The sequence below is a fragment of the Cinclus cinclus genome, chromosome 5 (assembly GCF_963662255.1).
Source record: "Cinclus cinclus chromosome 5, bCinCin1.1, whole genome shotgun sequence".
NCBI classification, from domain to species: Eukaryota; Metazoa; Chordata; class Aves; order Passeriformes; family Cinclidae; genus Cinclus; species Cinclus cinclus.
Genome location: NC_085050.1, coordinates 32,801,439 through 32,827,069, shown reverse-complemented (window position 1 = coordinate 32,827,069; position 25,631 = coordinate 32,801,439). Strand labels below are relative to the sequence as shown.

General features: G+C 37.2%; 1 protein-coding gene across 6 annotated transcripts in view; it reads left to right on the top strand.

Moving 5' to 3' along the window:
* TENM3 (teneurin transmembrane protein 3) overlaps positions 1–25,631 on the top strand; it is a 309,761-nt gene that overhangs the window by 167,125 nt on the left and 117,005 nt on the right. For 5 of the 6 annotated variants that reach the window (XM_062492838.1, XM_062492835.1, XM_062492834.1 and 2 more), the window contains one exon: positions 7,216–7,453. In XM_062492838.1, the coding sequence (XP_062348822.1) occupies positions 7,216–7,453 (238 nt within the window). Of the gene's footprint in view, positions 1–7,215; positions 7,454–12,347; positions 12,441–25,631 lie in introns of all 6 variants that reach the window. The other variant, XM_062492831.1, reaches the window with a different exon arrangement.

Below are 25,631 nucleotides of genomic sequence, written 5' to 3'. Positions count from 1 at the left end.
CCCTTTGCTTATGAAAATAAAACATTATTTTTTGTGTTTGGAGGTTTTTTTTTACCCTAGAGTTCTCATGCAAGGTGGAGGGGCTTACAGTAATATTTTTGCTTTGCTAATGAAGATGATTGTATACCAATTTAAATTAAGGAAGAGTTTTGTTCTATTGATAAACCTTGCTGAAAAAATCCAAGGTTTATTTTCCATCAAGAATTGGCATGATTTTAAGTGCAAGGCATATTTGTTGTGAACCATGAACAGTCTTTATGAAACCTGAAGAAGATTTGTGAAAACAGCCTGTGATAAAAATCACACATGCTTCATAAAACACTACTTGATAGATATCACTTGCACCATTAAGAGCTAAACGACAAAGGATGTAATTTCAGTTCTGGCATACAATATTAATCGAAAGGCTTTAAAGCATCTTGCTGATGGGAGCTATGACAACATGACATTGAAGAATTACAAACTGGAGACATCTATCTTAATCAGATTTTCAAAGTAAATGCCATAAAATAGAAAGTTATGTTATCTATCTTCATAGGGTCACATATCATATAGGGTATAGCTTTTCAGCTTGTTTATTCTAAAAATATCAGGGACAAAAAAATGTGCCTTTCAAGTAAGTTTGAAGTACTGTTCATATACTTTACAAAGTTTTAGGGAATAGATTAGTAACTGGTGCTTTCTATTTCTGCAGCAAGGTTATAAAACATTAGGGAGAGCTGAATTATCAAACAGCTGAGAATGCACAGGTATTATCAGTATGAAGATGTTGAGGGAAAATGCTATGCTCAGTGGCCATGAAATAGAAAGACAAAGTTACAAGTGTACCTTTCACTGGAAGTGTAATTCTCCTGTAGATAACACAGCTGAAAGACATTGGTGAAAGTTACTCTTTCTTCAGTTCCTAAAGCTTGCAGTTATTTTGCATGACTTGTTTCTTTGTCTTCCTGTGTATATTTAACTGGTAAAGCACAGTGTCCTTGTAGCATGTGGGAAATTATCAACACATACTTAGTGGTTTACATAGCAATGTTGCATGTTAGGGGCTCATACTGCCCTCCAGGGAGTTCCAGCTGCTTCTCTCCTCTTGTCGTCTGGTCTTAGACACCACATGAGGACCATGGGATCATTTTGAGTTTCTCCACAGTCAAATAAGTCTTTCTTCCCTTTCAGGACAGAAGTCTTTATTTCTATTTAAAAAATAAAGTCATGTTGTAGGAAAATGTGTAATATAGATGACGAAATTAAGGTTTTCTTTATTATTTCTCCAAAACTTAGAATCATAAGCAAGGCAGTGCAATCTTCCAGTGCTTATCCTGCATTAAATTCACTGGTAGTTTCTCACTCCCAGATAGCTTGACAGGTTGTCAGACCCTACAGGCATTGTACTGATGAGGACACAAACATTGGCCCTCTTTGATCAAGCTACTTGTTTGACCTTTGCCCATTTTATATTATAATAGTATACACACACACAAGGTGCATATTTAGATCAAAGTGTCCTTGTCACTTCTCCTTATGCTTGTCACCATGTATCTAGCACAGGAGCACAGAGGAAGTCAGCAGTAGTGGCCGGGGGTTAATTCTGTTTCCATCTCTACGTCCATTAGTTATAAACCAAGCAGAAAAGGATGGGCAAGCCAAGAACACATCAGAGTGAAAGGACTCTCCTCTCATGGTGGGCATTGTGTCACCTCAGTCCCTGCTTGGGTTGGGTATATGGTTTGGATCCTTAAAGCATTTGACAGAGCAGAGCCAATTTGGATGTGAATAAGACTAAGCAAATGCTTGGGATTAACCACAAAATAAGCACATACAGCAACTTGTCTTAAATTACCCCTATGGCTTGTAGTAAATGATCAGAAAGGAAGCTTTGACCATCGCACACCCTGGCAGAAAAAACTGAACTGAAGCAGTGGTTCAATCAAAAGAGAACTGCCTAATTACAAGTGAACAGTTAAATACTCAATTTTTTTCTGAACACATAACCTTTTTTATTTTTTTCATTAATTAAATGCAGCTTCTTATGGAAGGTTCTCCCAGACCAGAGACTTCTGGGGTGATTGGTTTTGCTTGCCCACAGGATCCCTGAAGCCATGGCCTTAGCAATGCAGGTGGCCTGTCTTACCCCTCTGTAAGCAGGCACTTTTAAAAAGAGCTCCTTTGGGAGCTCTAGGAATAATTAAGCCATAATACCCACTCTTTTCAATTTGCAGGGACTTGTGAAGTAAATCCCACTTATGCTTGCCGTACTTTTGGAGTTATGACCATATGTCAGTTAGGTAAAATTTCAAGTCTATGGAAGGGTGTCATTGAGGAAATTAAACCAGTTCTTAAAGAAGTTACTTTTTACTGTGGCAGTCAACGGCTGGCAGATCAGGGACCAGTGATCTGCAAACAAAAGGTTGTATATTTTGTTACCAGTTTTGTAAAACATTCAGTCTACTCCAGATTCTTGCTCCTAGTACGTATTATGGATATTTCCTTTACCATGGCAGAGACTTTTCTGAAGAGAGAATAGAAAAGGAGCAACCTGACCAGAAAGAATTAAGGCTTTCATAGACGTAGATATTGAATAACGTTTTGCTCACATGTGAAGTGTTTATATCATAATGGAAGACTTTGCTTTTGTGTTTTTCATGGAAACTCTAAGTTCACATTAGTTATACACTGTTTAAAAGCCTAATCCTTATCAAATGGAAATCACCTCTTAGATGAGTAGGTAGCTGACAGGTCTCAATGATCTATCTGTTATACAAAGGCAATCACACAAAATATGAAGTAAATTACTTTTTTCCATGGATAGTTGGTCTGCTTTTCTGGCTCTGATTTAGCCCCTTTCCCCCACATGGCTGTAGGTATCATAAATGTCTCTCCTTCCTATGCTGTTCATATTCTGTAACAATTAAATGATAAAATTAATTAAATGTAGATTACTTTTTGAAAAATAAAAAGAGGAAAAGATTTTGTGAAAGGCTACAGAGCTGCATATAATTTACCTCTGCAATTGAAATGGCTGCTTTGCTTCACTGTGATTCCCTAGGGCAAATAACAATTTAAATATGTTTTGAAAAAATCATTTAACTGTAGTAAGACAGCTTTCTACCCAATTTCTTGTGACTTTTCTGAGTTCTGTACATATGTTCACACACATAATTATCTGATGTTGGCTTAACAAATGCCTCAAAAGTGTGAGGCTTGTTTGTTGCACCTGAAGACTGGTTTCTGGGCCATTTTACGATTGCTTCTTGCTGCAGAAGTGTTCTCTTTAAGATGAATGGGATTGCTCTACAGTCATTAATGTCTAGACCAAACAGCAACGTTATAATTAAAATTTAACACTTTAAGACATAAGCCTACCTGTACCTACCCACATCTGCTTATTTTTAGTGTAAATTAGACATTCCCATTTAGATTAAATCAATTAAGATAGCATTTAAAATCCAATTTAAAACAAAGCAGTGGTACCTCTCTGGACTAGTACATAAGTATTTCAACCCAATTGCACTTTATCAAATTTGAATGCTTTTTCTTCTAGTAAGTGGTTTGTTGTGAGGGAGCTGGCCAAGTGCCAGGGCTGCTGTCTTTTCAATAACCAAGGGAAGAAGTATTTCCCTCTAGGACTCCCATTTTCAAACAAACTGGTTAATAGGGAGAAAGAGGAGTTACAGGGTCTTGACACTCGATATTACGGCACATGGAGGCCTGTTATTACAGGGAGTAGTGTCCAGTGCTGCATAGTTTATGAAGTACATATCATGTCATCCTACTGTCCTTATAAACTTCCTCAGCAGGAAAAGCAAGAAAACTGGACCTGTTCTGGCAGTAATGCTGATTTCTCAGGAGAGCTGTGTGAATCGCTTAACATACGTGCCTCAGTTTTCCTGTATGTGCACTGAGAATATTTTCAGTGTCACAGGAATGTTGAGAGGTTGTTACTCCGTAAGACCAATAGCTTTGTGTGAAAGCCTCAGTGATACTGAAAGCTGTTCTTTAGCTCTTAACTCCTTAAAAGAATAAGAAAGGGAATCTGGCTCCAGCTTAAGAATAGCATTCAAAACATGACTATTGCGATGATTCTTCCTCACAAATCAGTGGTGCAACATTAGGGTTCTGTTAGAAATTGTGCAGCAGTCAGAAGAACTGTGTATTGGGGAAATCTGGCAGGTTGAAAAAAAGATCCAAAAAGCAGTCCTCAGTGATTTCCCATTCAGAATGACAGTGTAGGACTGAGGAAATGTAGAAGACTATAGATTTTAGCTCTGTTGATTTATGGAAAATCTAACCTTGTTAAATGCAACTCTACCTGTAGCTTTTGCACAATTGGAAAATAAATAAATCTTTCCAGATTTTTCAGGCATTTTTGATTTTGAGGAAGCTGTAGATTCCCTGCCAACTGAAGCCACCCTCAGACACAAGAAAATGTCACTTGTCAGCATTCTGTGGAAAGAAAGTGGGATTGGAAGACAAGTGATCTTTGCCAAATTGCACTTGCTATGGCCTTCTAGCTCCCTTCTAGCCTCCCTTAATTTCTTTCATATGTTCCTCTGTATCTTCAGTAATGTCAGTAATGTTTATATGTTGTATAGCAAAAGGGTCTTTTGATTCAAAGTTTATAGAGAAGTAATCTAAGTCCCCAATAGTAGCCGCTATAGGTGGCCTATGGTCTGAGTAATCCAATTTCATTCTTTCAGCATATTTTCAGAGTAATTATTAAATCTCTGCATTTATTTGTGGAATATATATGTATATATGTGTATATATATATATATGTGTATGTGTATATATATATATATATATATATATATATATATATATACACACTCCATATATATACCCTTTACAGAACCTTCACTATCCATCTTCTTTACAGGTATCAGAGTGTGTGGGAAGGTCTGACATCTACCTGAGACAAACCTGACATACACACCTTCCTTTGTGGAAGAGAACAATGATGATTAATCCCCTACTTTGTCTTTAGAAGAGAATGGTGCAAGACCTTTAGTACTAAAAATGATAGACTGAAAGATTGATTTTGAGCAGAGATTGTAAATGAGAATGGAAAATAATGAACAAGAGGGATGTCAGAATAACATTTCAGCTGGTAGGAATGGCAGTGGAGGAGAGTTTTGCACAGATCATGGCAAAACTGTCCAAAAAGGCTATACAGTAGGAGAGTCAAAAAGGCAAATAAAAAAGAAAAGTCTGATCCTAAGAACAACTGCAATTAATGTATCTATCTGATTAAAAATAAATCTATGTGAACTACTTCATTCTACCTGCCATTTTTCTCTAATTTTTGTAACTAATTTTTGTAATTAATAATTTATATGGATATATTTGCATATGTGTAAATACTTACACAGACACATGCACATATATATTTTTTTATATACACATGCACCTATATATTACAAAATATAAGGCCACAGTTAATTTTGCACCAGCTGGTAAATAGCTTATTATCTAAATCAGATGAAATTTTAAGTAGAAATGGGGAAAATTCTTTGCTCTAGTTGGCCTGTTAACTTTCTTCAGCTGACTTGTCGAAATGTGGCTTAAAGCCCTTGACGGAGTGTAATCACATGCAGTGACAGCCTTTTTGTCAGTGTTGGTGAAGATAAAGCTTATCAGTTGTATCCTACCTGGACTGGAATTTTGCATTAATATATTAGGGCTTTGGTGTTGAAAATCTTGATAGCAGCATAAATGCTGTCATTCTTTTAATGAGCTTTGCTGTTGTTTGTGACAAAAGTCATGTTGACCACACAAAATCACTGGAAAGAAGAATGTTATTCCCAGAAAGGAAATTATTCCAAAAACTTGCTTTTTTTTCTGCTTAAGTCTATTTCTTAACATTTTCATTTTGCCTTAAATTCACAACCTGGGAAATTGCTGGCAGTTAAGTTAATTTTGTAGCGGTCACCTGTAAGTTATTGGAAACATCTGTTTTCTAATGCTTTTCCTGTGCGCTCTGTACCAGAGTTTTATTATTGAGTTTGTAACAATTTGCAGTTATAACCAGTATCTAAAGGGAATTGCTTATGGAAACCAAACAACTAATTTAAAAACTACCTGAAAGCTTTTGCACTGTGAGGAAAGTGCATGTCCTGTATGTTCTGCTCTGCTTAACACTTGCATTTGTATTACGAAGTATGTTCTGCTAAATTAGTGTACAAAATAGATTGCAATTTGAATTACATCATTGTTAACTGTTACATGTTTGTCATCAGTAATTGCTAAATTGTGGTAAATTAAGTGTCCAGGTTTCTTTAGTTTTGTGTGCATTGTGTTGTAAAAGGTTTGTCTTATATTTATGACTAATTTGCCACTGATTTTATGGAACAGATTGTTAAAACCTAACATTGATGGAGGTATTTGATTGCTAGCGTTGCTGTTTTGAGGTTTTGGGTTTAAGCTTTATGGGTGTTGTGTGCCTTGGTTAAGTCAGAAAATATTTCCTTTTGTTTTGATGGCCTGACTCTCTTATCACCTGTGACTTCCTCCAAGCTGTATTTATATTGCATGGTGTGAAATTGGAAAATCTGTTCTGTGTGTGTTCTAATGGATGTGACGGTCATTAAGTATATGAGTCTTCTGACGTTGTAATCAGATGTGAATCAGTTTGTTAAATATCCATGAAGCAACATCTGCTTCACAGAGTGACCTTCTGCTAAAGAATACTTAGCATCTATTAACAGATCGTAGCACAGATCTGCCTTATTTGAAATGCACTAAACTAGACTGGTCTACTGCTGTTTAGCAACTAGCTTGTAATAATTTATTGCAGTTAAATAAAGCTTAAAAAAACTCCATTAAATAATTATAGGGATTATATGCATTTTGAAAACCTTTGTGTTCTACTGAAATTACCCATTTAATTTCAGGGTTGGTTTGTTAAAAAAAGCTGAAGTCTAAAGGCGCATTAGGGGATCTGTCAGATGCTATTTTCTGTAGGTGTTAATAAAACCAGATTTAAAAAAAAAAAAACTGAAACAAATTAAAACCAAAAGCAATTTTACCATCTGTTGTGTATTAATTAGAACTTGGTGTATCAAGGGTAAACTTGCTCTTACAGAATGTCACTGAATGTCTGCTAATAGAATAATATGCAAATATATTAAATGATAGGACTATATTGAATTTCTCATTCTGCTTTGGTTGTAGCAAATGCCAAGATGTTGTATAACGAACTTTAATTTCCTTTCTTCTTAGAACAACCTCCAAATAACCAAGGCCAGTCGACCCTGCAGCCTTTGCCGCCTTCTCACAAGCAACATTCAGCACAGCATCACCCATCCATCACCTCACTTAACAGAAACTCACTGACAAATAGGAGGAATCAGAGTCCGGCCCCGCCGGCTGCTTTGCCCGCCGAGCTGCAAACCACACCTGAGTCAGTCCAGCTGCAGGACAGCTGGGTGCTTGGCAGTAATGCACCACTGGAAAGCAGGTAATTACTTACGTACTGCTACAGGCTGTGGCAATGCTTAAGAAAACGTTTGACTTAATGGAAGGTGACCCGCAGCTAATACCTTCCCTCATTCAGCAAGCAAAACTGAAAACTTTTCAGCCCTGAAAAATATGTCCTGACTCTAAAATCCTTCATGACGCTCTTCTCCCTTACAGTCCTATTCCAGAGTAATTGGAGTATATTATCTTTTTCCAGACAAGTGTTTTCCTTCCTGCTCATAATCTGTGACTTTTACCTATTTGAAGAAATTTCTTGCCTTGCTTGTCAGAAATGTGTCACATATGTACTGCCATACAGATCAAATGTCAAATAACATTCAGTAATAGTTTTTAACGCTTTTACTTGTTACCTTTAAAGAAATACTTATGTGAAGCCAGGTGTTTTTAAAGGTGCTAGGATTTGGTGAGACAAAAGAACTCATTTCCAGAGTAATGATACATTTGTTAATGATAGCTGTCTCCAGGGAAGAAGCAGCTAATATGAAGGGTGACACTAGCTTTTTTAGATGCAGAATGATCTATTAAAAAAATTGATAGGACTTACTGACACAGAGATGAATTTATCTACAGTGATTAATTAGTACTCATGTAACACTCAATCAGCACTAATTTTTTATTAAGGAAAGCCATAATATTCCAATTTAGTTATTAAACTCAGCATTTATTACTATATTGAAGTTGACAGAAATTCTTGAAAATGTTTATGAAATCCCTTCACTTTATTCATTGAATCCCTTTAAATTATGTTTTATAACAAAGTTAAGATAATTTTTACTAATTTAAAACATACATGACCTTAAGATTGTCTTTAAAGGAGTTTTTGTTACCATAGATGTTTCAGGCAACTCCTCATTTAGACAGTTTGGAATGCCTGTTCCTTTTCTTAGTTTTCTTGGACTCTTCTGTACTGTTTATGAGACATAAGCCCTGTGGAACAGCATTCCACTGAAGAGGCTTTATCATCATGTTCAAACAGTTTAGTACTTTAAGAAAGACTTTTCTTACGGAACAAATAAGTTTGTAGTGGGGGAAAAGATGTTTGGTATTTTCTTGATAGTAGTTAATCTTAAATAGATGGGTAAGGTCTTTGATGTTTGCTCCTATTGCCATTTATGTTTTTATTGTCTTTATAAAGGTGTAGGATTACTTGAATGAGAATTCCCCTTCTGACCTTAAGTATTTTTTGCAAAGTAAAGTCTTTTCATCTCTTAAATATCTCTGATGAAAAGTTAAGGGTATTTTGAGTGTTCAAGTTTTGAACACTTGTAAATGAGGTAAAATGTAAAAATTTCATGTTAAAACTTGACAGAGCCCTACTACTGTGGTTTTTCTAATAGTCTTACTTGGTTGGAACTCTGGAACCCATCTTATTTGTCATTGATTTTTCCCCTTTTAGTTAAGGTTCCCTACTGAGTGTGATTTTCAGGCTCAGTATCAACTGTATTAACAACTTTGTGATAGGTCTCTTCCTTCTTGGACTAAAAAAGGTTTATTTCCTCTTTAACAATATTTTTGTTTATGGTTATTGTTGAGAGGTTTTTCCTTTTTTTTTTTTTATATTTGACTTAGGTGACAGCCATTTAGAGGTAGAGAATGTGAACGTCAGCATATATACACATCTTTCTAATTCTGTAGGATCGTACTGGTAATGGGTGGCATAAAAACAACATACAGTTTGCTGTCATGTACAGCTGGGCAGTGAATTGGCTGGGTTTGTGTATGTGCATGTAGGAGAGAGGGATGTATTTGCAAAGCTTGGAGGAGGTTTTACTCCCTATTGCTCTGCAGTAGTAGTGAAAGTGATTTCAAAAGATATATATTCCATAATGTATTATTCAGTTGTGTTTTTAGTAGAATATATTGCAGTATGGCTCTGTGCAAAGTACTGTTAACAAGAACTAAGGCATTTGTGTGAAGCATTGCTGTTACTGGCTAAAAAGGTGAACTGTGAGGTTACAGGTCAATGAAGTCCAACAGAAACTCAAATTTACATTTTTTAAAATATAAAAAAACTCTTTGCTTAAATGTTTATGAGGACCTAAAACGGTAACTTGAATGAATCATGTGAATGCTTCTTGTATTTTTGATGCTGTCTTTAAATGACAATGGGATTACCAAGCAGAGGCAGAAATTGTCTTCCATCTATTTGGGCTGAGTAAAATCTACATTAACAAAAAAAAAACCAAAACACTGGAAGAATATTTTGTGTAGGTTTCCTGCAGACTGCTGGGCCTTTCATTGAACATTTAATGATATTTACTATTTGACTGTTCTCTAGCCTTCTGTAAGTTAGGTTCATTTGTAGAGCTAATAGATCTGCTGGAGGAGCCAGCACTAGAAAATAGTATGAACTTCTGAAGAAATCAAAAAACTTTCCATTTTGTTCTTTGAATTACTGATTGGACAGCCAAAGTCATGCAAATATATGACTACAGGTCAGGTGTCTGAATATGAGAAAAGATGATTTAGTAATTAAATATTAGTGGATTTTTTGTTATCATTGATCTTTAAGTTTTATTCACTTACTAGTTTTAGTAATGATTTCTTGAGCACCAGTGTCAGTAGTTACATTCTCATGACTTTGAGTTCTAGTAGGGTCTAAATTACTGATATCTAAATCACTTCTTTAAATGTTCTCTCTGTCAAATATTTGAATATGCAGAATTTTTCTAATGCACAATCAATTATGAATGTTAGAGATGCAGAGAGGAAAAGTATGTTAGAACTCATAAATTTGTAGACAAAAAATATGCTGGTAGCATCTCTTAGTGCATTTCCTGGGAAGTATTTCATTAATTTTAGTCATTGAATGTAAAAGGTAAATTTGTTGGTAAGGGGAAATTTACATATTCCAGTCAAGGAATAAATGTCTGAGAATATTATGTAACTTCATTTAGACTCTGTACTAACGTGCCAGTGAATCAAAGAAGAGCTTTGCTTTTTCTTACCAGATCTGCTGCAAAAAATACCTCATTTGAAAGATGGCTGCATTTTATATGATGGACTGTGATTTTTTTGTAGAAACTAGCCAAGAAACTAACATGTTTTTCTTAGTTTATACAGATACTGCTTAGTTTTCTCTTACCCACTTAGTATTAAAAGTAGAGTCATAGGAACATTACTATATTCAACTACTTAGCTACTTATTTTACCAAGATAAAAAAGAAGATACTGGTTGAAGAAATATTTGATGGCTGGAAAATATTTTAACGTTTTGAAGGATTCAATTAAAGTACTGGGATACCTCAGAAATAGTATGGATAAAATATTTCCTGGAATGTGTTTCTTCAAAACTGTTCAGTAAACTTGACTCAAATTTCATTTTAGAACGTGAAGACTTTAGAAACTCCTAAAGTGTGATGAACATACACATGTCATTGTTGGGGTGGACTGCCAGTGATCCAGTTGCCTTAAATATTGAGTAAGATGTGGAAGGGGCGTTGATAGTTTCCAGGGAAGTTTTGAATCAATTTCTGTAGAGGCTGATCGATTGTCCGCAAAAGAACAGTGTTGCTGGAGGTTAAAGTCTGCTCAGCTGTTTTACACATTCCACCCACTAAAACAGTGCCTGGTTTAATCAAATTCAGAACTGTTCTGATCTGTAAGTCTTCCAGGTTTTCACACATGGACTTGATTAGAGATGTAACTTCTATTGAGAAGGTGCATGGTACAAAATAAAGGCAGAAACTGGGGGATGGATTTCAAGTCCTGCTCTTCTGAAGGCCCTGTTTATCACCGTTGGGTGTGTCACATTGCTGATCTGCAAGTTGAAGAAGCAGGACTCTGCTTAGATTGCTGACAGCATGAATGCCTTTGAAAAATTGACATGTCATAATTATGGGATCATTATATACACACATTAGAAATTAAGTATTGTTTTCAAAGACTAAAGTCAAAAAAGTTCTGTTTTCTTCTCACATTCTCTTACTCTCGGGTTCTCACTGAGCATCTGTTTGAATCCTAAAACACCAAGCCCATATGCTAATAAGCTTTCTTTGATGTCACTAGTGTCTTTAGATTTTTGATCCCTCTGGCATCTTTCCTGCTCAAATATCCCTTGCTGTCACCATAAGTATTTGGAATTTGATCGTGCTGTGTATTTTGTCCCCTAGCTCTTAGGCAAGCACCAGTAGTCCAGAATTCAGTAGCATTTGCACAGTATTCCTTGAGTTTATCATTCCCGTTTTCAGACGTACACAGTCACTGAAGTAATAATGGACCCAAGTATTCTGTCCCCATGTTAATCATTCCCTGTTTTAGATAGGACAAAAGAAATATGCAGTTATAAACAAAATAACAGTGGCTTACTTAATTTCTCCCCCTCATTTCCTCACTATTCCCTGAGAGAACCGGAGACTGTGATGCTTCCTTTGCCTCTCCTGCTGCTCTGCCTTGTCATTTGCAGAACATGAGATCCTCATTCAGTCTGGTAGCCAGCCCTCTGCATATTTTTCTTGCTGGCTGGCTGTGCCAGATAGGCAGCAAGAGACGGCCTTTTAATAGTCTCAGTTCAGTTTTATTATTTCATCTCTGGTCCAGCCTCATCAAGTAAACAACATCCCCCACTGTGCGCTGCTCAGTCCTTAAGCCTGCCCTGCCACAGGCAGCAGTCAGGATTTTTATTCAAGGACTTGCATATAAATAAGGGATCACCAAAGGGTAATGACCACCTAAAGGTAGCCTTACAACACTGCATCTTCAGGTTACAATCCAGTATGTAGTTCAGAGGACAGCATGGAACGCAGATAAATCCTATGTTCAGTTTGGCACAAAGTTATGCAAGAGAATTAGTATATTCTTTTTTTGTGGGATCATCCCGTTCTTTAATTTGAAATTGCACCTCTAATTTCATTTTTTTGTATCTTTATGTATAGAGAATTAGAAAGTCAAGCAGTCCTTGCAAATGGTCATGACAACCTTATAGAGATGGATGTGTTTTCTCCAACATATCACGATAGCAGTTATGGGTATGTGACTCTTAAGTGTTTGCATGATGCTAACTATTGACACAGAAGACAAAGTGTGATTTTTTAAAAAATTATTGCAATAGGAAAACATCTGGAACAAACTTACTCATCCTTATGTCTGATTTTTAAAAAAATAATCTAAATAATTTGTCATACTGACTCATAGCAGATACAAAATGGTAAACTTTGCCAAATCTTGCTTGCTTTGACTTAAGACATTAAGAATGCAATTGACATTGTATTAATTCTCTATGGCCCAATTCCACAGGCTGTTGCAAACTATTTGCATGATTATACATTTGCCAGATCTGATCCTTAGTTTGCAATGCATCTACTATTTGACAAATATTTCTTTTTGAAATATTATGACATATTAATATAGCATAAAGAATGACCGATCAAAGAAGTTAACAAGAGTTACATGCCTAATCTCTAATATTTTTACCAGCTGATTTGACATTGCAACTGCTGATAACCATGTAACTGTAAATAGAGAATTCCATGTAAATTAATATTTCAATTTGTTTAAGTAAAATTTCTATTTTAGAATTGTTCCATATCTAATAAACTGTGTCAATAACCTGTGTCTAATTTTCGAACTATGTTTTTACATATCAGTGTAATTTGCTTCTGATACACACACACACAGAAAAAAGCCCCTGACAAAGCAGTACCATTTCTGAATTGTTAATCATAAATTTACCTTTTTTTTGTTAGTTTGTTTATACTCCACTAAAAATCAGATTTTATGTCCAAATTCTGTTTTGCTATTGGTAACTCCTAACTTCATAAAAGGGACAATGTGCTAGTTGATTAAATGAGAAGATCTGCAGTTGCCTATTAATTAATCTGTAATATATATTGACTTAGTACATTGATCTGCTTTTCAAAAAAACTCTTAGGCTTTCACTTAGCCACAAATTAAAATCAACAGCAGGAAGAGAACAGTATGTTAAATTCAATTAGTCAGTCATTATCAGCAAACTCCAAGATATTGCAGATATTTGCCAGAAGATCCCAATATATTGTCTTCAAAGTAAAAATGTAAGCATACTGTATTAAAACAGAACAAAGCTGAATGTTATTGTTCCCTGTAGAACAATTACCATACAATACGGTTCAGATGCATAAATGCTGTAGTGCAGTTAATAGAACTGTGCCTGGTTTATGCTGTCTAGGTTAGTAATAGGATCAACAAATGTAAGTATTTTAGCAAATGGAGTATGTTATATGAAATTTCTGTTAGTTGAGACTAATTCAGGTAACAATACAATGAAATTTATCTTGTTTGCAATCCCTTCATTTTTAGCATTATGCTAGCAGGGATCAGTCTCCTGGTGTGAAAGTTGTCCAGAGATAATAATACATCAGTTCCAAAGCATAATAGATTTGAGACTACAACATGCTATCAGCATGAAGATTCAGTTTATCAATGTCAGTAACATACTGTGTCACAGCTAGAATCATCATATATTTGTTTCTTTGTTTTCATGTCATGCATGTATTACATTATGAAACACTATTTCTTCATTTGTATGGCTTACAGAGAGAACATTAATCTAATGAGTTTGACAATTTTAGTGTTAAGAATGATTGTAGAAACAGACACTTCATATAGAAACTCTAATGTCTCTTAGACCTAGAACTAAAGAATAGTTGTTTATAGCTTCAAGAGATGTATTCACAGTGCATATTTTTTTCATAAGATGGCTGGAAATCTCAATGTATTTTAATGGTATGTATTGTTGGCTTTATTCTTTGCTCTGATGTACAAACATATATTAGTGTACCTGTTGACAAATCAGCTTAGTTTGAAGTAAGAAGTCTGTTTTCCTTTTACCTGACCTGATAGTGCTATTCCCCAAGTTGCCTAGGTGTTAAAACCTGAAAATATGTAAGATTCACTATCAGCAAATATTTATATTACTTATAGATGAAGCTTGCTAGTATTTTCTGTTTCGACATTTTTCTATATTCTGTTTTCTGTTGTTCCCTCATTTTCTGAAAATCTCATACTTTTGCAGGGTTAGAAAACTTCCTGTTGCATTTAGGTTGGAATTCTTTGCGAGGAGGTTGATTTGGGATTTTTGTCATCTGTTTGGGAGAAAGTTCAGGAGAGCTGACTTTAGGGCATGCTGTATTAAACTTAATAATAGTGGTAGAGAAGAAAACTGAAAGAGGCTGAGTACAAAAGGTGTAGGCGTGGTTGTCCAAATGGGTAGATGGAGTAGTCCATAAAGAGGAACTGAGACTGGTTGGTTAAGCAAGGTGGGATATGGATGAAATACTAGAGACTTCAGGCTGAATATCTCTGATCAAAACTGAGATAATTTCTTGTCCTTTACTCCATGTGATTATTTGTGAAATTCTTTTTAATTGTATGCACCTCATCACCTCTAGGACTGACTCAGGATGGGGAGAAACCTTGGCTACTGGCATATGCTCTACTAGTGACAGAAGCCAGAAATAATCAAAACAAATGTTTTCTATCCGTGTTGGCCTATGCAGATGAGAAAGCTTCCAATATGATTTCTAAAGTTTCTTCAAACTTTCTCAAATAAAATCACAAGTTAACACTTCAGTAAAAATAAAAAAAATGATCAAGGTAGCACATAAAACTTGCAAAATTAAAACCCAATTTCTTTCTGCAGTTGCATGGCTGCAGCTGAGCTTGCCGTTCCAGTAAGTGCAGGTCAAGTTGAACCAGAGGGGACTTTTAACAGATTCTGGAGATTCTTTCTGTCACCTTCAAACAGGTGAGGAAAGAAGACCCGATGTCATGGCAAAACAAAGACCTGGATGACTGTATAGTGCCTTCATTCAGCATCTCTAATAATGCTGATTGCATGAAGAAAAGACCATCTGCAACAAGGCATGTGTGGAAATGAGTACCATAAAAGATAGTGTCATTCTCCTCTTGGCACAAGATGTAATCCTCTGCCTTTGTGAATCTGTGAATGGTGGTCTCTCAGTTCTATGAAACTTGGCATGTTGCGTATGAGAGACTATGCATGCATAGTATTTGAGTTTTCACCAAGGAACCATGGCTGGGAAATAGGAATGACTTGTATCACATGCGTGTGCACAGTTGCCAAGTTGATCACAGTGGCTGTAACTTGGAGGTTATGACACTGCTGTTGCTGTAGTGACAGACTCTGGCTGTGTGAGTCACTGCTTATACCACAGGAGGGGCAGGGCAGAGTTCATCATGAGCTATACACTTCGAATGGTGAGAGAAACACTGCTGTGGACATCAGTAAGTGAGCTAATATTCACAGATCCATTATGATGGAATCTCCAGCCTGCTTGCAGCTTGAATTAGAATCAGATCCCCTGTCACTGGCAGAATAATGCTTCACCTCTTTAAATTCCTTCTGGTTTTATTTTCATTTAAAATGTCCAGTAGTTCGGTCAGTCCAGACAAAATTTCAACCTCTGTTCCATCCAACTTCTGAATTAATCCTTGGGTACATAACACAGCTTTGGGTCCCTCTTAAACCATATTTCTTTTTTTAAAATACTCTCCATGTGCCTTTTGAGACATTTAGAGCAATTGGTCTCTTTCAACTTTATCAAGACAGCAAGAGTAGTGAAAAGATTGGAGAAGTAACTGTGCTCTACATTCCTTTGATTTTCTGCTTGGAAGTGTAACTTATTCAGTATTTAAGATAGGAACTGGCTAAGGTTAGAGTGCCTCATCTCAGAGACAACTTTTCCTGTCTCTGTCTTGGTAGGGAAATTATTCCAGAAGAGAAGATAAAGAATTGTAATATAAATCCTTACTGATCACATCAACATTTGGTACTCACTGCAAAATTCAGACACTTTCCTCTGCTCTCCCTTCCTTTGGAGAGAGGAGAGCTGTAATAGCAGGAATATTGTATCAGATATACTGAATTCAGTATAAGAAAGTGCAGTAAAGGGCTGCCAAGTTCACTCCCAACTGCTGCCTTCTTCAAAAGTGAGCATCACCAATAATATCAAGAGCCAAGTCACTTAACCTGTAACGTAGGTGGAAGTCTGGGTAAGTCCTAGTCCTCTGAGAGACCCAGAGGAAGCCTGTCAGGCAACAGAGCTACTTGATATTTTTTCTGCAGTACCTAGATCTAGTTTCACTCTCATCTGGAAAGTAAGTACTGGTACATTTCTGCAATGAACAGTATGAGTAGCTGCAACTGAGCCAGGTTTCTTTCCTTGTTCATCCAGCACGAGGCATTCTTTGCACTGGACTCTTGCTCATTTCTGCAAAGTGTAGCTTAGCATTGTTTGTTCCCCTTGTTCATCTTCACAGAATGAAGCAGCATAGCAGAGGAGCACAAAGGAGCAGGCTTGGCAGAGCCAACTGATTATTCTGTTTCTTTTGATCCTAGATATGCAGAAATGAACTCCTCCTTCTCTGAGGTCCAGAATTAGCAGCCCAAATTTGACTTTGGAGAAACAAATAAGAGGATAACAGGTGCCCTCTGCATCCTGTAGCACTATATTCTGTCTTGTACTGCCAAGAAGGCAGGGGTGATGAAGAGGAAGATTTGCTCTAATGCACCAAAGGAGGGGAAGTTTGAGGCTTTTGTCAGCATTCAGTCCTTCAAGTCATCATGTCCTGGTGACTTTTACAGCAGCATGGGACACTGTCTTCTCTGAATTCCTCTTTGAAGCTTCAGCTGCAGGTTGCTATGCCTGACTTCCCCAGTCTTTCTCCAGCAGCTGGCAGTGGAACTGTAGCCTGCTCCACAGGAGATATGTGAAAGAACAAGCAGGCAGTAAGGAAGACACTTTAGCCCTAGCAGGACTTTTGTTCTTTCTTGGATGTCAGTGTTCACTTTGCAAGGAAGGCAGGTCCTTGGTGTAAACCCACCCAAATTCAAGCAAGTTTTGCCATATGTAAAGTGCTTTTCTGAAACATTTGAATAATCTAGTAGAAGAGGCTTATCTCCATTTCTCACAGATGTTTCCTCTGTTTTTACATATGGTTAATAGCTTTTTTTCTCTTACTTTCTTTCCCTCAAACTTTGATCATCATTTCATCTGCTGTGATCTTGAAGCTTATTCCAGGATTGTGATAGCATTAATAATGACTCCAAGGAAGCAGAAATTCACTTTTATTTCTTCCTAAGAAATTTTTCAATTGCAATTCTGCCCAGAAAATAAACTAAGACAAAATCACTGCATAACAGTTTGTGTGCTGGCTTGGAGTTATGTTAAGTGCAGCCATATGGTTCTGTGGAAGTCAGTCATAAGCCTGTGCTAAGGGCAAACACCACCAGCTACAAGGTTTCATCTCAGAAGAATGTTAAAAGAAGATGAAGACAGGCATAAAGTGTTCACAGAGAAACAAAAATCCAATTCCTGCTAGGGCCTGCTGGGAAAGCTTATCTCATGCATGAATGAGCCAGAGTTCACATGAAACCTAGCCAGTAATTTCTGTTATCTTTTACATCTTTCCTATAATGTCAGTCGGCAGAGATTAATCTTTTCTTTCTATCTGTTTCCTCAACTCTCTAAAAGGAATCATATTTATTGATGTGATCTGTCCATTAGTGAATCAGGCAGAGTTCTCTAATGTCAGGTGACAGGTGAGGGTCATGGTCTCTTTCAAAGAGCCCAGTTCAATCCAGCATGAATAGGGTCTGTCAGCAGAGAGAGGGCACACCAGTCAGTAGGTGCAGTACTATGATTGATCACCATCAAGATCTGGATTTATCCCTCCTCTCTTCAACTTTCTTTATATTAATTGATCTCTTTGTATGGAAATGGCAAATAAACTGCTCGGTCTTTGCGCAGTGATAGATGTGCACTATCTCTGCATGTGTTAGTGATGATATATTTGAGGTTGAGCTCCCAAACTTTAGAAGTGTGTTCTGTCTGAAGGTCTGTTCTGCCCACTTGAAACATCAGAAAAATAAAAAAAAATAAAGTTTCATCTACCCTTATGTCTTACTTGCTTAAATTGGCCTCATGGTGCTGCCAAACTTTTGTAGAAGGTTCTGTTATATTTTTGAAAAGCAGAATTATTAATTAGTTCTGTCTCCAGATAGGTGCATTATGAACTGGGACCATTTGGGGGGGGAAATCTGGTGGTTTATTTTTAGTTCAGGTGAGCAATCATCACAGTTTTGTTCATTTCAAAACAGAATAGTTAACAGTTTTTATTCCTAGGAATTCAACAATACTGTTATATTAAATGTCAAACCCAGGTCATTAGTAGTACTATTGAATTCTGAGCAGAGGAGTTGGGTCCTGATACAGAAGTATGTCACCAAAACAAAAATTCACTAAAATTTGCATTTCTATCAATTAGCATTCACTTAAAGTGGATTTGATAGAAGTTTTTTCCACCTCTGGAGCCTCAGGAGAACACAATTGATGTGTTTCTAATTCTAAGTCTCTAAGGTGTAGCTATTACCTCTTGTGCCTTGGAGTGAATCCAGGCTAACAGATTGAGGACCTTAACAGAATGCATAAGACATTTTAGCTGGGCTTGCTTAAAAATGTGTTCATTCATGTAATAATGTCCACAGATTCAACACACCTTAGAGGCAAATAGATAATTTTTAATAGAGTTAGATACTGGAAGATTTGAGTTGGTCTGGGGAGAAGATTAACCTGTGCTTCACAATGTGAAAATTGGTGTGCTCATTTCATAAAATATTTAATTTGTGATTACAGAAGAAAGAATGGTATTGCCTTAGCTGGAAGAGTCCAGTAAAGTACAGTGATAGTAAAGTACAGTGACCTTTTGAGACAACAGTGGTCTTCTCTGCTGGTCATTGCTATTGTGTCCCGAGTTTTTCTCAAATTGCAAGGGCAACAGATGAATCAAATAAAACAGATAAGTGGACTTTTTGCTTGCATGAAAAAAATTTTTAGTGTCCCAGATATAGCTAATGTGGATATTTTGATACCTAGAAGTAAAACAAGAAAAAAATGCAAAAAATGTTAAGGATAGTTCTTTCCTCTTTCACCTCTCTTCAAGTCACTTTCTATTTTGTCAGCTTCCAAATGTCAGTTTTGATTTATTCTGCACTGAAACAACAGGTATCTGAAAATAGCTTTTCTCATCTCCACAGTTTCCTCTGCCTGACCCATAAAAAGCCTAAATTTTGCTTTTTTTGCTTTAGGCAATTAGTTCTTAATGCTTTTGTATGTTTTACCCTAAAAATAAAGTGAATCAAACAGTAGTATTATAAAAACTTGTCTTTGTATACTGCAGGGCAAACAGTGCATACTCATTATACAAGAACAAGGAAATGATCAGTTTAATTTAAATTGAAATTGATAGAAGAAAATACATTTTGATATAGTATGTGTTTAGCCTGCAGAACAAAATGCCACAAGACATCAGTGAGAGCATGAGTTTTGGACTGTTTAGAGAAGGAGCAAGCTGTTAGTGAATAAATAGACTGGAAGGCATTCATTCCCTCCCTTTGTACTGGCCACTTTCAGAAAGGGTGTCATTCTTGATGGTCTGCCCTACTGCAGGAATTCATGTTTCTGCTTATTTGGTTACAGTTTTACATAGCTTTTGTAACTGTTCACTGTCAAATGAGTATCTCTTTCTCCAACATTTTTGGAATAAACTAACTTTCTCATTGTTCTGCATATGCTTTCAGGAGTCCTACCCCTTACACTGCTTTTTAGACAGATACCTTCATCAGAAGTACAGGCCAGAGATAATTTCTAACATTAGATGCCTTTTGTAGTGCACTCTTCTGAGTGTTAAAGCTGTTCTTCCTCGGTTGTCTTCTAGCAGTAGGCTCTTATGATCTGAAGAGCCCTGTATTATTAACTGGATCATCATGGAATCACTGGACCAAACATTGCATTTAGGACAGTGTAGGAAACAGGGCTGCAATAAGACCTATAGTGCAATAGCACTGGGGCATTTTTTATCTGATCACAATGGAATCTCTCTATTCAGAAACATGGCCAAATTAATAGATTTATTCTCCTCCATATTTTTCAGATGCTGTTAGTGTACAGTGATACACAAGATCCAAAGACTTAGGACGAAATTATTTAGGTTTTTTAAACACATATATTCCAAATAGAGTTTTATTCTGGATCAGTGGTATTGTAGCACTTAAGATCGGGAGTGTTCAGTTCTTGTATGCATAAGGCCTAATAATATTTTCCTTTGTTTTGTGATAGTAGACATCAACTAAATAATAATGTTGCACAAAAAAATAATAGCTGCCATTCAATCTCACAGGCCGGCTGATAAAATATGATGCATATTTTGATGTACTTTGAGAAGTTCAGTACAATTTTGCTGGGCCTTATTCACAATTCCATATTTAGTATGAGTTTTGTTAAAGTCCTGTGTGACCTTTAATACAGTGTGACATACTTGCCATGTGATTCAGCACTCTATTGGCAGGGTTGCACTGTATGAAATAATTTAAAACAACTAAAATGCTGCCAAAAAAAGGTTTTTTTAAATGATAAGGTAGGCTTTTTTGCATCTTTCAAGTAATACAAAGTATTCTATATGTATGATGTCCAAAATTAGAGAAATTGTTCTTTAGCAAGGTGAAGCAATTTCAGCATAAGCTAAAAAAGTCATGTATCTAATGTAAAAATTGCATTAGGAATGTTAAAATTATGCAACAATTCTTTTCAAATTGAGACCAATCTATTTGCAAAGTAATGTGTACTATTCCTTTTTGCTTGGTGATAGTTTATTTATATAATATCTCAGCTTCTGGCAACCTGGACTCAAGGGCTTTCCAGACGTGTTTATGTAATATTGCATTCATTGATGCATGGTATCCATTTTCTTCTAAACTGCGGTCAAAAGTTCTTGTCATAGATCCTTTCGTGAAGAAAGTTATTCTAAATCACATCTCTGTTGCTGGACACCTGGCTATCTTATATCAAAAGTACTTGGGCTTCTGGGCTGAGTCTTATTCTCCTTGAGTATTTTGATAGTCTATCTCCCTTTCTATAGAGATGCAGTTCTCAGTTAACTTAATCTTTCTGCCAAACTCATGGACGGTTTTTATCACTTCTTTTCCCCCTATTTACTGAATTTAGTAGAGTGCTTCAGTTTTATTTTCCACAGAGGAAATGGCAGCACAAAGAATATCTGATTTGCTGTGAACCCTCTCCCCCCACCAGTGTGAGAAGGAAAAAACCATCTGCATGTCAGCCAGTGCACACCAGCCCTTGGTGCTCAAAGAGCACTGAGTAAAATTAAAAACATGATTATTTTATTTTTATTCGCATGCTTCTGTTTTCTGAGCTGACACCTTTGAGATTTTTGATGCTGTATTTCTGTCTTTTCTTGCAAGGGCAACAACTTAAGTAAAATGCCTACCATTTGTGAAATAAGGGTACTTCCCAGCTGTCTTTGCATCCAGAGATTAGTTTATGGTTATTAAATATTAGTTATTAATACAAGTTATAACTTTGTATTTTGTAGTTTAGATTTGTTAGGTACTGAATAGTTCCCACTTAAAATTTTAAGATTAGCTGACTTTTTAATAGCAACATCTATTGAATAAGTTGGCAGAAATATATATTGAATAAATGTAAAAGTAGAATATTATTTGCTTTAAAAGTTGAACTGAATTATTTAATAATACAGAACTGGTTTTTCTTGTAAAATATTAGCATGATTCACTGGAGTTTTGTACTCCATAGCTTAATAAAATATTTAAAGTGCTGCTTACATGAAGATCTAGCAAATGCATGTTATGTGATTAATTTTGAAGAGAAGATACACTATTGCAAATGCTGTAAGCTCCCTATGAGATGAAATATACTGTAATTTCCTGTCAGTGCCTGGTCAACTAGTGCAAACAGTTTAGGCTTTAGAAATTAGCTATTTGAGTTCCATAGTTTGAAAAGGCAAAGTAGATACATATATAGATAATTAAAATCATTTGTGGATGGATTGTATTTCAAGAGCATAAGAATTTCAGCATTATCTGGAAGCAGCCTGGATTTGTTGTCAGATACCATATCCTTCTAAGAGTCTCATAGGAGCAGTTTGGCATGGCTCAGTGAGGCAGACAAGATGTGCAAGTCTGGTAGCATTGCACTTTAAATACTTATCACTCGGAGTTAATGTAGCAGGAGAGTCTCTGACAACTTTGTTAGTAACTCCACTCATTAGAAATAGAGAGATACAAACAAATTTTCTTAACCCACATGAAGATGCCAGACTGACTTTTCTGTCATTAGTTTTCCCTCAGCATTCAGCCAGACGGTGCAACCACTCTGGCACTGTATTCATGGGATTTAGAGAAAAGGAGACTAGCATAAAGTGAAGAGCTGAACCGTGTGCTGCCTAAGACAAGACATTCCTGAATTCCTACTGCTGAATTTCCACAGCATCCTCCTGGAGTAACTGGCTGATCATACCACGGACAGTTGCACTCTTCACTGGGTAGAGAAGTGCAGGGTAGAAATGGCCAGGTCCAGAGGGTGGTGAGTGGAGTTGCATCCAGCTGGTGGCCAGTCAAAAGTGGTGTTCCCAATGGCTTAGTATTGGAACCAGTCCTGTTTAATTTCACAGAATCACAGAATAAGCTGGGTTGGAAGGGACTTACCAAGATCATCGAGTTCAACTCCTGGCCCTGCACAGGACCATCCCCAAGAGTCTTGTCATGTGCCCAGAAGTGAAGTTTGTATTAGGTTTGGTGCTGTAACCTCTTCCCTGGGGAGCCTGTTCTGTGTCCAGCCAACCTCTGGGTGAAGAACCCTTTCTAATATCCAACCTAAACCTCCCCTGACACAGCTTCAGGCCATTCCCTTGGGCCCTGTCACTGATCACCACAGAGAAATCAGTGCCTGCCCTGATCCTCTTCACCTCACAAGGAAATTGTAGACTGCAATTAGGTCTCCCCTCTCCCAGGCTGAACAGACCAAGTGATCTCAGCTGCTCCTCCCTATGGCTCCCCCTCAAGGCCCTTCACTATCCTCATGGCCCTTCTTTGGACACTCTCTAATAGCTCTATAACCTAATTATGTTGTGGTGCCCAAAACTGCACACAATATTCAAGGTAAGGTCCCAGCTCAGTGCAAAGCAGAGCAGGATAATCGCCTCCCTTGCCCAGCAGGTGATATTTTGTCTCTTGTCAACAATCTTTATCAATGATGTATTAATGGGAAGATTGAGTGCATCCTCAGCAAGTTCACAGAGAATCAAGCTGGTTGGGAGTGTTGATCTGCTGGAGGCACTGAGGGATCTGGACTGGCTGGACTGGCCAAGGCTTACTGTGTAAGGTTAAATAAGGCGAGTGCTGGGTCCTGCACTTAGGTCACAAAAACCTCCTGCAGTGCTACAGGTTGGGGGAAGAATGGCTGGAAAGCTGTCTTGAAGAAAAGCCCTAGAAGTGCTGGCTGAGAGCAGCTGAACATGATCCAGCAGTGCCCAGGTGGCCAAGAAGGCCAATGGCATCCTGACCTGTATCAAAAATAGTGTGGCAGCAGGACCAGGAAAGGATCGTGCCTCTGTACTCAGCATTGGTGAGGTCACGCCTCGAGTGCTGTGTCCAGTTCCAGGCCCCTGGTTCAGGAAGGACATTGAGGTGCTGGAGCAGGTCCAGAGAAGGGCAGTAGAGCTGGGTGTAGGGTCTGGAGCAACTTACGAGGAGTGGCTGAGGGAGCTAGGGGTGTTTAACCTGGAGATAAGGAGGCTTGTGGGGGGGGTCTTACCAGTCTCTGTAGCCACCTGAATGGAGGTCATAGCCGGGTGGAGGCTGGTCTCTTCTCACAAGTAACAAGCCGTAGGATAAGAAGAAATGTCTTGAAGTTGCACTAGGGGAGGTTTAGATTGGATATTAGGAAAAGCTTCTTCCTTGAAAGGGTTGTCAAGCATCAGAACAGTCTGCCCAGGGAAGTGGTTGAGTCATAATCCCTCCAGGTATTTAAAAAATGATGTGGCGCTTAGGGACATGGTTTAGTGGTGGACTTGGCAGTGCTGAGTTAACAGTTGAACTCAGTGATCTTAAGGGTCATTTCCAACCTACATTTTTCTAAGATTCACATATAAAAGTTACAATTTTCTTTCATTACCCTGCTGCCTGAGGTGGACTGCCAGAGTTATGACAGTTCACACCGTCACTGTCATCTTTCAAGCTTATCTATGGGATTAACTCCTCAAAGGCTTTGAGAATATGGATTACAGTCACTAGTGGTCTGTGGTCTATGAAAGGCAACATCAAATCCCACTTTGTCAGAGAAAATAAAATTTAAAAAAAAAGAAAATATCAGTGGCAAATTATTTTATTGCTCTATTTTCTTAAAACTTAAAGTATATTGGAGTTCTAGTTAAATGCTCATATAATGACAACTTCCATTTTTAATCTGTTGAGTCTAAGAGCAGGAGAAGGAGGATGTGAAAACTGCAGGCTGGTCAAGGCAGCTTCTTATTTTTAACAGGAAGCTGATGTATAAGAGGAGTATTGCTGTATCTACTGTATGGCTTTCTTTCTGTCCCCCAAAACAGTACTCATTGCACATGGAAGGGGAACAGCTACCTTTGTATTTGGTGGGTTTTTTTGGGATCTGTTTGTGAAATATACCTGAACATAGCATTTACCATATGTAGCCAAGAATGAAAGAGCAATAAAGGTCAAGTGGATAAGACACCTATCAGGACTTAATGAATGTACATGATTCTGTGAATCTGTACAATCAAAGTAATGCTGTTGCAAACATCTCTACGTTGGGCTAGTTATTATTTTTGTGTTTGCTACATTGAAAATGTCACAACTTTTAATGAAGCTCCTTCTTATACGGGATTTAAGCTACCAGGGCTTTGTCTTTTGGGATTGTTGATTATACTCTGAGCTCAGAAGCGAAAAAAAATCGGGATATGCTGTTGTGCATCAGTAGATCTAGTGCATAGCCTTCTGTTGTTGCTGCCATAAACTTTAATATTGTTCAGAATGAAGTAACCTATGTAAAATATTTCATGGAATCATGTTTGTAATGCAAATGTTTTTAAGTAGAGGGCCTATGCCAAGATGTTCTAATTCATCTGTTAACCTCCCACAGCAAAATCACCTGTAAACATCAAATCTTGTTTATCAACTGCTGGTATTTTTCTCAGGCTGCAGTAGGGCAAATTAATTTCTAGTGTCTCTGCAGTGTAAATTGGTCCATTATTATGCAAGAACCCAAGCATGTGTCCCTGAGAATCAAAGTCCCATCAGCTCAGAAGCAGTTCACAGTGCCACGTGG